The 13,777-nt window shown below is 40.2% G+C and overlaps 1 protein-coding gene across 1 annotated transcript; it reads left to right on the top strand.

Moving 5' to 3' along the window:
* Positions 1–10,243: 10,243 nt before the first annotated feature.
* On the top strand, positions 10,244–13,319 carry gpr101 (G protein-coupled receptor 101). The gene has a single exon (XM_028589909.1). The coding sequence runs from the start codon at positions 10,613–10,615 to the stop codon at positions 11,954–11,956; it is 1,344 nt and encodes a 447-aa protein (XP_028445710.1). The 5' UTR covers positions 10,244–10,612; the 3' UTR covers positions 11,957–13,319.
* The last annotated feature ends 458 nt before the right edge of the window (positions 13,320–13,777 follow it).

The raw sequence follows: 13,777 nt of genomic DNA, 5'->3' as shown, positions 1-13,777 counted from the left end.
GAGTGGCAGGCTTTACGCTCACAAACGCACACACATACACACCTCACGTCTGTGTTTATTCACGTCCGCAAGTGCACGTGCACACACACACACACACACACAATCTGCCTCACCCTCGCATAGACATATGCATACAAAAGCACACCTGTCAGGGTCTTTCCACTGTGTGAGCAAAAGCAAAGAAGTCTGGCCCCCCCTCTGTCTCTCTGTATGTGGTATCCCATGTCTGTTATATTAAAGCAAATCCATTCAGTTCCCACTTTCTCATCTGAAATAATGGCATGAGCAATTTTCACATTTAGACAAGCAAGGACACATGCAGTCTCTCGCTCTTTCTGTGTGTGTGTGTGTGTGTGTGTGTCTCTCTCTCTCTCTCTCTCTCTCTCTCTCTCTCTCTCTCTCTCTCTCTCTCTCTCTCTCTCTCTCTCTTTTTGCTTAATGAATGGAATCGGATCTGGGCCCCTGTGGCTGTGCTTTAATCTGCCTTTGAAGATTTCTACAATTTCCAGATTAAAAAAATAAACCCAAACGTTCTTACACAGTTGTATTCTTTTGCAAAATACCAGGAAATAAGACATCTACTCATACCTACTTATGCATTTACCCATATCTACAAGTGCATGTGATTTCTGTTATTAACCTCAGCTAAAAGAGCCCGAGGCCTTGCCAGGAGCCTCCCGATTGTGCCAGTCTACTGGTGTGTGACGTCCATTTGAAGGGGGAACCTGTCCAATAGAATGATTAAATTAAAGTGCACTTTGGTCCGGAGTGCTCTCTCTTTGCCACTTTGCACCATAACATGTCTTGTCTTAAAATAATTAGATTGAGGCCTTGGGTGGTGGAGTGGCCGGATCTTCAATGGTCAAAAGAAGGAATGGTCTGGCTTTGAATGGAAGCCTCCCATCTTAAAAAAACACTTTATTTCTTTACACTTGAGGTTTGTTGTCTTTTGTGACTATTATCCCCATTCACCATTTGCTTTCATGCAGCTGTGCCCCTCTTAAAAAAGTCTTTGTGCTGGCACCATGAATACAGGGAATGTGTCTATGGCAGGTAGCCCTTATTGCAAGTTAATCTCCTGAAAGAGCCTCATACAAGTACTTTTAAATTCTCCCCACAGAGCCACAGAGGGCTCATCATCAATCGAGCACTTCTCCCCTTTGTAGGGCTGATGAGTGTGGTGCCCGGCCGGTGACAATGGCTGCCAAGTGTGGCAAAGTAATCACCTTTTGGGGAAAACACTAGTAATTACTTCTAAACTGTTTGGGCTTCGGAGACAACTGCTATTGTGCAATAAAATGAAAGGCTCCCTTTAGAGAGCAGTGCTGTTGATGGTTGCTCTCAATCTTTTTGTCATCTGTTTGTTTACAGAGATTTCTCTTTGCAGTTGCCTACTACAACCATGCTTTATCATACGTGTGTATGTGTGTGTGTGTGTGTGTGTGTGTGTGTGTGTGTGTGTGTGTGTGCACATGGTTTGTTTTTTACGTGTCCCACTGCTTCACACACTTCTATCCCTGTATTCTTGACCAGAGAAAGAACATAACGACATTCCTTACGCTTACAAAAACACATGTTGCATTGCATAAGCTATAATGTTAAGAAGAGTCTCTTAATTTCAATTACACAATAAAACAAGTGTAATGTTCCCTCCATTTCTAAAGAGTATGTAAATTGAGCACATTCCTGTATTCACCCAGACCTGTATTCATCCTCTATTGGGCTCTGAATAAGAGTGACGGAAGAATGTCTCAGACTATTTTCGGAGCAATACTCATGAGACAATATAGTTTTTGTTGATTAAGAACATAGGTCTCATTTCTGTTACCACATGACACGTCCATTTTAACTCATTATGGGTGGGAGCACTATTGGAAAACAGCAGAAAGATTGAAAATAAAGTTTATGAATTCTGAAACAACCTAGCAATTTTTATAAATGTTTATCCCTCTGGCTGAATTATTAAAATATATTATGTATTGTAGAAATACCTTGAAAAGAGTATAGGATTCTTTAAACATGGTCCCCATTTTTATTTTTAGTATGATTTTTAGTAACACTAATCAGCAACTGTATAGCCACTAATGGCTCTAATCATGTTTATCGGTGTTTTAAGCCCCCAACGTCTCCTTCCAGGCAGCGCTGTGACCATTGACTTCAAGGCACCTAACCCTAACCATAACCATTGCCTAATTGACTTCAAGGTAGCGCTGCGACCATTGACTTCAAGGCACCTAACCCTAACCTTAACCCTAACCGTAACCATTGCCTAATCCTAGTGCCTTCCAGGCAGCGCTGCCTGGAAGGCAATTGAGTAATCACCTCTAATCACCTTAATGCTTACTTAAAACAGTCATAGCTAAGAACGTCATTGTATCACATCATATCCAGGAAGGTTGATAATTTTGTTTCCACGAGCGCTATAGTAAAAGATGTATCTTACTAGGTGGGGGCTGGTAGATGAGCAACGCAGCTTAGATAAACTCCTCGTCCCATAGTATGCCAACACTGAAAATTACCACAGCATTTAAGCATTTATTAAGGTGCATGTAGGAGAGGGACTTTGGTTTGGTTTGCTGGCACTGCCATATCTGATAAACAAAAATACACACTAAATCCACAACACAAAATATTAGCTTATTATAATATTATTTGCTATATGTATTAATAAATACTACTATTGTTTTATTCACCTCATTTTCTACAGTCAATTCAAAGCATTAACAAATATATTAGTATGTGTTGGCACACAGTGATGGTGTTGAGCCTTTGCTGTGAGGCACTAATGTTTCTCTGAGTTTCTTTTGGTGAACTTCTTTCGTGACATAATCTGTTAAAAGTATAAAACTACTATATAAAACTATATGTCAGTGTTGATTTTAATATAACTTGTTGGGCTTTGCTGTGTATCTGTAATAATTTACCGCTAAGCAGACATCTGTTTTTTGTATCAGTAAGGAAAGTTGTTGAAATTACTGTGACGGAGACACCAAGACATGATCTTTGTAAAGGAGTAAAACAATTCCTATGGCAAAAAGGAAGACCTTTATTTTCCTTACAATCTCTTAAAAGTAAAATATCAAACACTCTTTATATGTGTGTTAGACAGAGATTATCAATAAATACAGACATGTATTAATTGAAACAAGAAATGGCATTTCAAAAACAATCCTGGTTTCAGGAAATTAACTTTAATTTCACTGTTGAAGACAGACCAATACAACCATTAGCTCATCTTGTCAATTTGACACAGCCATGTGGGGCCTAACTGGAAAGGCATGCAGGACTTCAGAAAAAGAAATAGTAATTTAACACACTAATAACATTTTACTTACATCATTCAATCTATCTTATAATACAGTACATTTTGTGGCCAAATTTGTAAAGGTGATTATAAAACATGGTTGCAAAGTGAAAAAATACATAGCATTTTTACTTAAGACACATAAGGGATAAGCAGTGTGTTTTTGTTTTTTCTTTCTCCTGAAGAGAAAAGAGCTGTCTAATGATACTGTAAATTCAATGTAAAGAATGCAGTATATATACTGTGTGTGTGTGTGTGTGTGTGTGTGTGTGTGTGTGTGTGTGTGTGTGTGTGTGTGTGTCTGCGTATGAAATCTAAAAGTAACCCTGAGCATGTATACATGTACAGTATGTATACAGTATTCCAATTTGACTATTATTGATAATTATTTATTTAATCAATGTTATGTTTACTCTCATTTTTATTGTCATATTGTATTTATGTTGTGCTTTTGGTCTAGCAACAATGGCTGATACTCACACATAGTAATAGAGACACAGAAAGGAGTTGAGGCCCTTTCTTACCTGCAACAATGCTGGGTGTTGTTATCTGGGGATATGGTAGTGTGGTTTTCCTGACTGTTTATGCCAACAGCTGCATTGCTGACATAAGCAGAGGGACTAAGTTGGTTAGTGGTTGTGGAAGTGAATAAGAATCTGTCACTCAGCTAAACTTAAAGGAATACTTCACTCTCCAAATCACCACTTGTATATTAATTACTCACCTTGTGTTACCTTAATTTCTTGAAGAAATTATTTTGCTTGCATGCCTCCAAGGTGAATGAAAAATTGGAAGTAATAGGGGGCCACAATTAATCAAGAAGAAGTATTTGGATTCTTCGTTCACCGCGAGGGCATGTGAGAAACAAAATATTTTCTACAAGAATTTAAGGTATCATGGGTTGAGTAATAGATATAGCCTACAAATTATCATTTTAAGGGTGAAGTATTTCTTTAACTTGTTTTGGCCAGCAGAGTGTAGAAAACATTAAAACAAGCAGATAATCAAACAGCAGGATGACAGTGTAGAAAGAAAAAACTAACAGGTGTAAGACGTAGCAGAACATTTTAGGTAGTAGCCAATAGACAATTGCTTGCTAGCCATATTCATCTTCCGAGTGGCCAAAAATTTAATAATACAACATTTTAAAATGAGTAACATATTAGCAACCAATAGCCTATGTTTTCATATCTGGCAGTCATGGAGCAACATTATCATTGATTTGGAGTCATGTTTCTGGTTATTTGACAAATGTAAGTTTAACATTTACTCACCATTTAACGTTAGCTATAGTGTTTTGGTTTCAATCAACACCTGAGATCTGGGTCTTTATCTTGCCAGATGCTAGCCTTTTTGTTCCCCAGACATTAGGCTAAAGTTACTTTGTCTGCTATTTGGTGTTGAGCAACTAATGTTAGCTACAATACAGCAGAGAGACAGTGAGGAAAGAAAAAGCATCTATGTTAGCCGGCTAAGGACCGAGATATTGGTATAGGTGAATTTTGTGTTGAGCTCTCTGTTTTAGCTACCGAGTGAGATCTCACTTCTGTTCCATCTTTGTTGGGAGTCTCACATGTGCAGTAGCTAGGTAATGACTACTACCCAGTCAGAAGCAGAGGGCGTGCCACGCTAGCAGCTTGGCGAGCGTTACAACATGTTACACAAAGTGACGCACGTTTGTCACTGAAGTAAAGGCTGGACTACAATAGAGCTGTTTGTGAACAGTGTTTTCTGTTGGACATGTTACGTGCCTTTGGGGTGGACTTTGGGCTTTTTCACTTTGTAAACCTATAACGTGCACAAAAAAGATATATAACACAATAAAGGAAAGGGGGAAAGCCAAAAAGCATAATAAGAGCACTTTAACATTAGATGCTTCAAACCATTTTAGACCATTTGTTATGTTATACAGAATTACTGCAGTACCCAATCTACACACAGGAGGAATTCACCTCATTACGGTAATGTGAGGTTAGAGGGTCTATCTGCCTCTCTAATCTGTCTCTCTCTCTCTCTCTCTCTCTCTCTCTCTCTCTCTCTCTCTCTCTCTCTTCTCTGTAATGCTCAAACCTCCTTGAAACTCAAACTAGAATTTGATAGCCAGCTATCGTAAGGACATGTTTAATTTTGCTGTTGGTGATTGAGGACGCATCTGTGGTGTCTGGCTGTCCACCACAATCAATAAGCTCTCTGAGCAGATACTGGAAACAATGTTGGTGTAAAGGTCTGCTAAATGTGAAAATCAACCGGAGTGTTTCGGGGGAACAAATGCTGACATAAAAATGGGCAATTTCTTTTTTTCTTTCATTTATCAGGCAACCCTTTCAAAAAAAAAAAAAAAAAAAAAAAAGGTCTTATTGTACTCTGAAATGAAAGAATAGAACAAATGAACAATTTAAGTTAAAAAAGAAATCATGGAATCAATTTATAAACCAAAATGTATTCTAAATTTTTGACTCATCAAAGTAGCCCCCTTTGGCAGATATAACAGCTGAATACACTCGTGGCATTCTTTCTACAATGGAAATCAAATATTCTTCAGAAAGTTCTTCCCAACTCTGTTGCAGAAGTTCCCATAAATGCATGGCACTTGTAGGTTGCTTTGCTTTCACTTTTCTGTCCAGTTCATCCCAAACCAGCTCAGGGGTTTAAGTCTGGTGACTGTGCTGGCCACTCCATGTTTTTAAGCTTACCATCTTGTTCTTTTTTGCTAAGGTAGTTCTGGCATAGCTTGGACTTATGTTTTGGGTCATTATCTTGCTGTAGGATGAACCCCTGACCAACTAGGCACATACCAGAGGGTACTGCATGGCGCTGCAAAATGCTGTGGTAGCCGTTTTGGTTCAGGGTGCCTTTCACTCTGTACAAATCACTGACTCTGGATCCAGCAAAACAGCCCCAGACCATCATGCTTCCTCCTCCATGTTTGACAGTTGATGTCACACACTAAGGAACCATCCTTTCGCTTACTCGACCGCGTCCAAAAATCCTGCGTGATGAACCTAAGATTTCAAATTTTGATTGATCAGTTCATAGCACCTTCTTCCAGTCTTCAGTAGTCCATTGGCGATGTATCGTGGCCCAGGCAAGCTTCTTTTTCTTATTTTGACGTCTTAGCAATGGCTTTCTTGCTGCAACTCGACCTATCAAACCTGCAGCTAGAAGTCTTCTCTTTACAGTTGAAACTGAGACTTCTTATTACGACCACTAGTAAGCTGTGCTTCAAGCTGTTGTCCTGTGAGCCGCCTATCACGCAAGCTGTTGACTCTCAGAAACGTGTCTTCTGATTCTGTTGTGGCTTTGGGTCTGCCAGACCTCTTCCTGTCAGAGTTTCCCCCAGTTTCTAAGTGCCTTTTGATGGTGAAGAATACTGTACTCACTGACACCATGACTTTCTTTGCAATTTCTCTGTAGGAAAGACCAACATTCTTAAGTGTTATGATGGTCTGTCTCCATTGTTAATTGCCTTTTTCCCGCCATTTTTATAGCAACACACTACTTTCTGCAGTACAATACTGTTCAAATAATGCTCACGAGGGTACGGTACCACAGTGTGTTCCAACAATACTTTTATACAAACAGAGGGGGTTGTAAGTAATCCAGACGAGTTGGAACACCTGAGGGAATAGCACCAACTTTCAAAGCTTGATCAACTTCCATTGCTGCAGAACAGCTTTACATTGTTTACCCATTCATTATTTTTCAGTTTTGGGTAACCTTACTTTTTTTTTTTAACATCAGGCAGTTCACGACTTACCTTTGTACCATTTTGTTCATTGGACTTGAACTGCTAAAATTTCAATAAAAAACTAGAAAAATTGGGGTATATATATATGTAAAGTTTGAATATATTGAATGAAAGTCTGAATATATGGAAGTCTGAATATATTGAATGAACCTTGAATATATTGAATGAAAGTCTGAATATATTGAATGAAATATATTGAATTAATGTATATATATATATATATATATATATATATATATATATATATATAGTGCTGCAAGGTTTATGTTTTAATGAATAAGGGAACAGGGATCTATAATGTAGCCTATAGTTTCTCTTTTTCTCTTCATTACATTGATAGATTCTTACATTATTAATTTGACACAATTTTGCATTTACAGTCATGCCAGTTAAGCCCATATTAACAGAAAGATAAATTGAAAATAGACACAGAGATAGACAGGGGGAGATAGTTGGTTATGCACAAGCTGTGAGCTTTGAAGCGCTAGTCCTTCCTGTCCATTGTGTGTTTTTTTTTTTTTTTTTTTTTGGCCCTAGGTGTCAGTGAGTGACAGTGAATGGGAGAGAAACTGCATAACCGAGCGAAAGACACCTGAGATCACTGTGTGTCTGTGTGTGTGTACATACTGTATAACCAGTCTAATAAGTCCATGAGGCAGCAGGCCTGTGGATTTCTCTTTAAACCGTACATTCAACAAAATAACAGGGAAACATCACCCCCACCCCTTTCAGTCACCAGCATTTCATTTGCAATCCAAAACTAAAACACTGAGTGTTCGTGAGTCACATCAAAGGGCTTTTTGATAGCTCGGTGAGAGCAAAGACTTGAAATAAAATGGCTAATTACGAGCATTGATTTGTAGGCCACAGAGCTACAGACTAATTGGATTGCACAATGTAATGCTGCTTTTGTTTTCTGTGCATCTTAATTAAGTCTTTTTGCTAGTAAGGCTGAAATGTTGGAGCAATTTTTATTTTTAAAATGCATGGTGGCTTACACAAATGTGTATATTATACAGCCATTCGTAGGAGATAGGTTGTGGTTATTTTATCAAAACTGAGTTACCTACATAGTCATAGTAAATGTCAGAAGTTCCATGTAAATACATTTCAGCTCTGGGTTCTATGTATCTATTCAGTCTCTGTTGAATTTAGAACGAATCGAGGTCTAGTTTTTAGCCTCATACTTGCAGAAGTTGAATAGTGATGCCTAAAGGAGTTGTATGGAATACATGTATTTCACTTTTTACGTCAATCTAATTGCTTGTTTGGGAAAATAAAAGATTTCCCTTATGCTAAGTGTTTCTTAAAAGGTTGTTGTGTTGATGTAGCAAGTATGGTATCGATCAGACAGAGCTGCAGCCAAGTATAACAGCAAATATGGAATTTAAGATGAAATATGAATTGTCCTCCGGTACTTTGGGATTGTTCTTGTAACACAAGGTCAGGTAAACCAGTGCAGAACTAAAACAGGTATTGTGGCTCAGAGTGTAGAGGGTCGGTCCTCAACCACAAGATTGGAGGTTCGATCCAGGCCACATGGGCAAGACACTGAACCCCACGTTGCTCCCACGGCGCTGTGTGTATGTGTCCATTGCTCCTAATGCTTAGGATAGGTTAAATGCAGAGATCAAATTGTGACAATTAAGATGAAAGTTTGTTCAATTCTGTTTTAATTGTCTGTCTGTGTGAATCCTTGGCAGAACAGGTGGGAGTGCTGATCTGAGGTGGTGCAGAAAGAAAGAAGAAATCAGCATGAAAATAGTTGATGATGAAGTGGTGTGACTGAAAGCACCATAGCAGCTACTAAATGGACCTTTTAGTGAGATTGTTTTGTCAAATGCTGTTTCCAAAGTCATGAATGAACTCTGACGCTCAGCATTTTAAGCCAACACGAGGTCATCAAAGTGCTCTAGGGAAAGAAAGGGAAAGTTGAACATCTACAACTCCTGGTGACAACGGTGGGAAAACTACATTTGCTAATGAAGATAGTGTGATATGCTCAAAAGCTCCAAAACGAGCACTAATTGGACCTTAAGGCGAGAATGAAAATGAGCAAATGTGAATTATGGTCTTTCAGGACTTTATCAAATAGAAAATACTTAAAACAATCTAGTTTTCATTATAGTTTTGATATTTTGCCTTAATAGTGCCATAAGGTACCAAAATGTTTCACCACATAACAGATGCACCAGGGATGCTAAAATTCTGATAGTCACTTACCATTTAAATTCCAAACCTATAGTACTTGGTGCTCTGCAGAGATGCCTGCAATAGTGGTTGACTATAGTCCTATTTTGTTCTCCCCTGGCAGCCATGCAATGAGCCTATGTGTTTTCACTATAAGATCACATAAACAGCCACCTGATTGAATCGCTTGATGTTTCTAAGGAGATTTGTTAAATGGAAAATCAGGCTTTTTTTAGTGTGGGGAGCCATAGATTAAGTCTAAGACATTTCTTGCGCACTGATTTTGATATGATCCATATACATTGGACTAGGTTACATTATGCTTGAAGGAACAAATAATAGCCTATGTAACAATCTAGATATGTTCAACCCTCAGTTGATGTTCTAATATGAGATAATGAGAAAATTACATTGCCTATTTAAAACTATAAAAAATGGGAATAACGGTTGTATCATGTTACCATGTATAAAAAGGTGTCAGACAGCATCGAGAAACTCACTTGCACATTCACAACAAAAGGGAAAAAGGGATGGGAGGGGGTCGGTGACAAGCTCCAGCGGGGGAGATTTCAGCGCAGGTGTCCTTGGGTATTTTTTTTTGTGACACCTCGGAGACAAGACCCGACCGTAAGTAGCCTAAGACTGCTGAGGAGGAATCAAAGCTGATAAAATAATAAATGTTTGATCTGCCATGAAATCCGAAAGGACCAGCGAAGGAAAGATATGCCCGTCTGGATGAGAGACCCCCGCTGGGTGAAGACACGCAGCGTATGTTAGCTGAGCCGTGAAAGCTCGCTGCCATTGACTGGAGCTGAGGCTGAAATGGGAGCAAAACGATGAAAACCGAGCGCAGGGGAGTGAACATCATCGCGCAAAGCGTCGCATCACTGATCATTTCAAGGTATTATACATCATTTACAGATTAGCAATTCGCGATATTTGCCACTGTCAGGACATTGTCAGCCGATGCTGATAGGTTGAACGGTGGCATTTATGGTCGCCAGGCAAATTCCATTTTTCACTCTGCAGATGTGGGCTGCAAGAAGAATAGGGCCTGTTCGGTGGGTGAAGGGTTTAATCATTGATCACGATGAACAGCAACTTGATCATCTCCAGCATTACAGGCTACACATGGATGGGTCTTCTGGACTGCTTTCACATGTAATGGATGATGAGGCATGTTTAGGTGAGATAGGCTACATCATGTGAGAATAATGAGACATGCATGTTGAATTTTGCAATAAGAAGGAGCACCTCATTGTTGTTGCACCCGAGAAAACCAACAAAGCCTGAGCTGGATTCACATCATTCTGATCAAGATGGTACTAACCTGACTTTATGTCAACACTTTGCTGGATGTGAAGCCACACATGCAGACAATGCCAAGCTCTCAGGCGCCCGATATGGGCCCAAATTTCACTGATGTTCCCTGGGAGCCTGTTTCCAGTCAAAACCCGTTCTGGTCCTCCACTGTTAACAGCGTGGTGAAGATGGTGCTCATATCTCTCATTGTATGTGTGTCCTTGTTTGGGAATGTGGTGGTTCTGCTAGTGTTCCAGAGGAAGCCTCAGCTCCTTCATGTGGCCAACCGCTTCGTCCTCAACCTCCTCTTGGCAGACCTACTCCAGACCATATTAGTCATGCCCTTTGCCATTGCAGCCACCGTGCCAGGTGTGTGGCCCCTGGATGCCCGACTGTGCCAGACTCTGGTGGTGCTCATGCACCTTTTTGCATTTGCTGGGGTCAATACCATTATAGTTGTTTCTGTGGATCGCTACCTGGCCATCATCCATCCTCTGTCCTATCCCACCCGCATGACCCCTCACCTGGGCACTAACCTGATCATCTGCACCTGGGTGCTCAGTTTCCTGCAGAGCACGCCTCCCCTCTACGGCTGGGGGGCCATTGACTTTGACCACAATCACAACGTGTGCTCAGTGGTGTGGTCCTCTAGCCTGTCCTACTCTGCTGTGGTGTCCACCTTCTCCTTCTGGCTGCCTGTGCTCATCATGCTCGGATGTTACTGGATGGTGTTCAGAGCAGCTCGGAGGCAAAACGCACTTGTGCACCCCATACAGACACAATCTTACTCCCAGCCCTGCCCACAGGACTTCCAGGGACCTAGCAGTCCCCAGAGGCAGCCCCAGCCCCGGCAGGCCGATTCACCTGATTGCCCCCATTCAGCCAGGGGGTACCCTGTCCGAGTTAGGCACAGACGCTTCCACTACCACTGCAAGGCAGCTCGTGTAGTTTTCGTGATCATGGCCTCATATATCCTCAGCATGGGGCCTTACAGCATACTAAATACTATATCTATGAGTGCTAGAGCAGCTGTACCGCCCTGGCTGTCCTCCCTTGCCCTTGTGCTCTTCTTTTTGCAGTGCTGCCTCCACCCGTACATTTATGGTTACATGCACCGCAGTGTGAGGAAGGAATTTCTAGCACTGCTCTGTGGGCTGTTCTGCAAACAGGGCCGCCCCAGACAGAGCTCTGCAGTGGAGAGCTGCTTTACAACTACAGATGGACGTTTAGGTGCCCACCCTCACCTGCCCAGCCTGACTGCTCGAGTCTTCCCTCTACGGACTTGGGAAGAGTGCACAACATCCTCCTCTCCCACTTCTGAGAGGAAGTCAAGAGACAGCCGTAAAGAGACCACCTCTACCAGCGTCAGCTCTGAGAGGGAGCTCACAGTCCACAGCAAGCAAAGCACATAAACTGCCTTGAGGATTCATCGGATATAGACCATGTACAGTGTGTTCACACATAAGCTAACATGCCTTCTTGACAACAGGGTCATTCATTCTGAAGTTGCTGGCATTAGGGATAGTGGTATTACCTAGTTGATCACCAACATAAGGATCTTTTACTAATTTGTCATACGCCTAAGAATGATGAATTAGAGGTTGAATATATCTCTTGAAAAAAATGACTTGGTCTATTCATTGTTGCATTATGAATGTATAATAGACTGGCTGTCTGAATGAAAACCTAAACAATGACTAACTTTATTTTCCTTTGGTCAAACTTTGAGAAACACAGTTTTAAGAGTTACCAAGTGTCAGATAAGTCTCAATGTGTGCAGCTGTTATTTATGTATTTTTAAGTTGCATTATGTTTTGTCTCTACAAACCATTGTTAGTATTTTAAATGAATGAAATTATTGTACTTGCTACTGTTACAGCAAATGGGCATTCTAATAAATCTAAAATTTAAAAAGATTCAAATTAAAGTAAAACCAAGGAAAAACCTTTGCCTGCAGGTCTTTAAATGTTATGTTGGATCAAAGCGGTTGGTGTTCTGACCACTTTGGCTTAATCATGGGCCATAGATATCTTCGATAAGGCATTAATCTGCAGTATCTGCACAACTACAGTATCTCCTTTAAACTTATTGTGTGTTGTATCCTCTGTGATCCTGCCTGAGGGTACAGTCATTGTGTTAGTGGAAACAAGCGTCACCTGTTAGGAACTCAGGGTATGCTTGTGGAACAACGCCCATCTCTGTTCTTGAAACTTGTAGAGCAAGTAACCGTGTGTGTTTATGTCCCTGTTGCAGTAACTGTTCTTAGTCTCAAATTGCCTTTTGAGCAAATGAGTAGAATAGAGATTTAGTATGCCTGCCAGTTACAGAACACACCAGAGTTGGTGAATCCCTCTCCCTGATGGGATGGTCACATTGTCTTAGCCTCTTTATTTCCTTTAACTCAAATAACATAACCAAGGTGGAAATGTTGCATCTTACTGGGGTGTACCACTGTATATCTGGACTCAGTATTTGCTGCCTTTGTAATGCCAGCCTTTCTTTGAGGAAGCGAAATATTTTTGTTGTAAAAAAATAGAGAGCAGGGTATGATAAAACATGACTCCAGTGGATTTAACGTAGGCTGCATGGCGCAAGATCTTATGTAACAGAGTCAACAGTTTCTTACATTCCACTGAATACATGTACAGTAGATTTTACAGGATACCTCCTGAAAACCCTGTGTGATTAAAGATGATGAGTACTTATGTAACTCATTTAAGAGAAATGCAATCCATTGAGTTGATTGGATAGATAATGTGTTGCCAAAGGATGTCAAAGGTGCATCACCAACCAGGGGGCTCCCAGTGTGTTATTATTAGTATAATTATTGTTATTAGACTGTGATAGTTTTCTTGGAAACAATTCACAATTTATGGGACCTTGCTGGACTGGTGTGGATTTGAGCTTTGGTTTATTGAAAAGGTCAGTGTAGAAATCCATACTACAGTATAAATGACAATCAAACTTGTATATTAAGTTTGTCAGTGTTGCTTTGTAAAAGACAAAATGGGTAAAGTACAGTATGTAATAGTGTATCATAAAATAAGAGAACATTTTGTTTTTAAGTGCTTTAAAACATATATACACATATTGTGATCTTTATTGTGCTTTTGTATTATTTCTGGTTTCATTATCCAACATCAAAAGTTGTCCGTTGTTGAATAAAGGTGAACTAATTGTAGTATGTGTAAAGTTTTGTATTCAATTTGACACATCCCTTTTTCATATCAAAC

The sequence above is a fragment of the Perca flavescens genome, chromosome 10 (genome assembly GCF_004354835.1).
Source record: "Perca flavescens isolate YP-PL-M2 chromosome 10, PFLA_1.0, whole genome shotgun sequence".
NCBI lineage: Eukaryota > Metazoa > Chordata > Actinopteri > Perciformes > Percidae > Perca > Perca flavescens.
Note: the sequence above shows the minus strand (reverse complement) of the source record. Positions and strands in the feature narration are given on the sequence as shown.

Coding starts and splice junctions, on each gene's coding strand:
- gpr101 (XM_028589909.1), top strand. CDS start 10,613: ATGCAGACAATGCCAAGCTCTCAGGCGCCCGATATGGGCCCAAATTTC.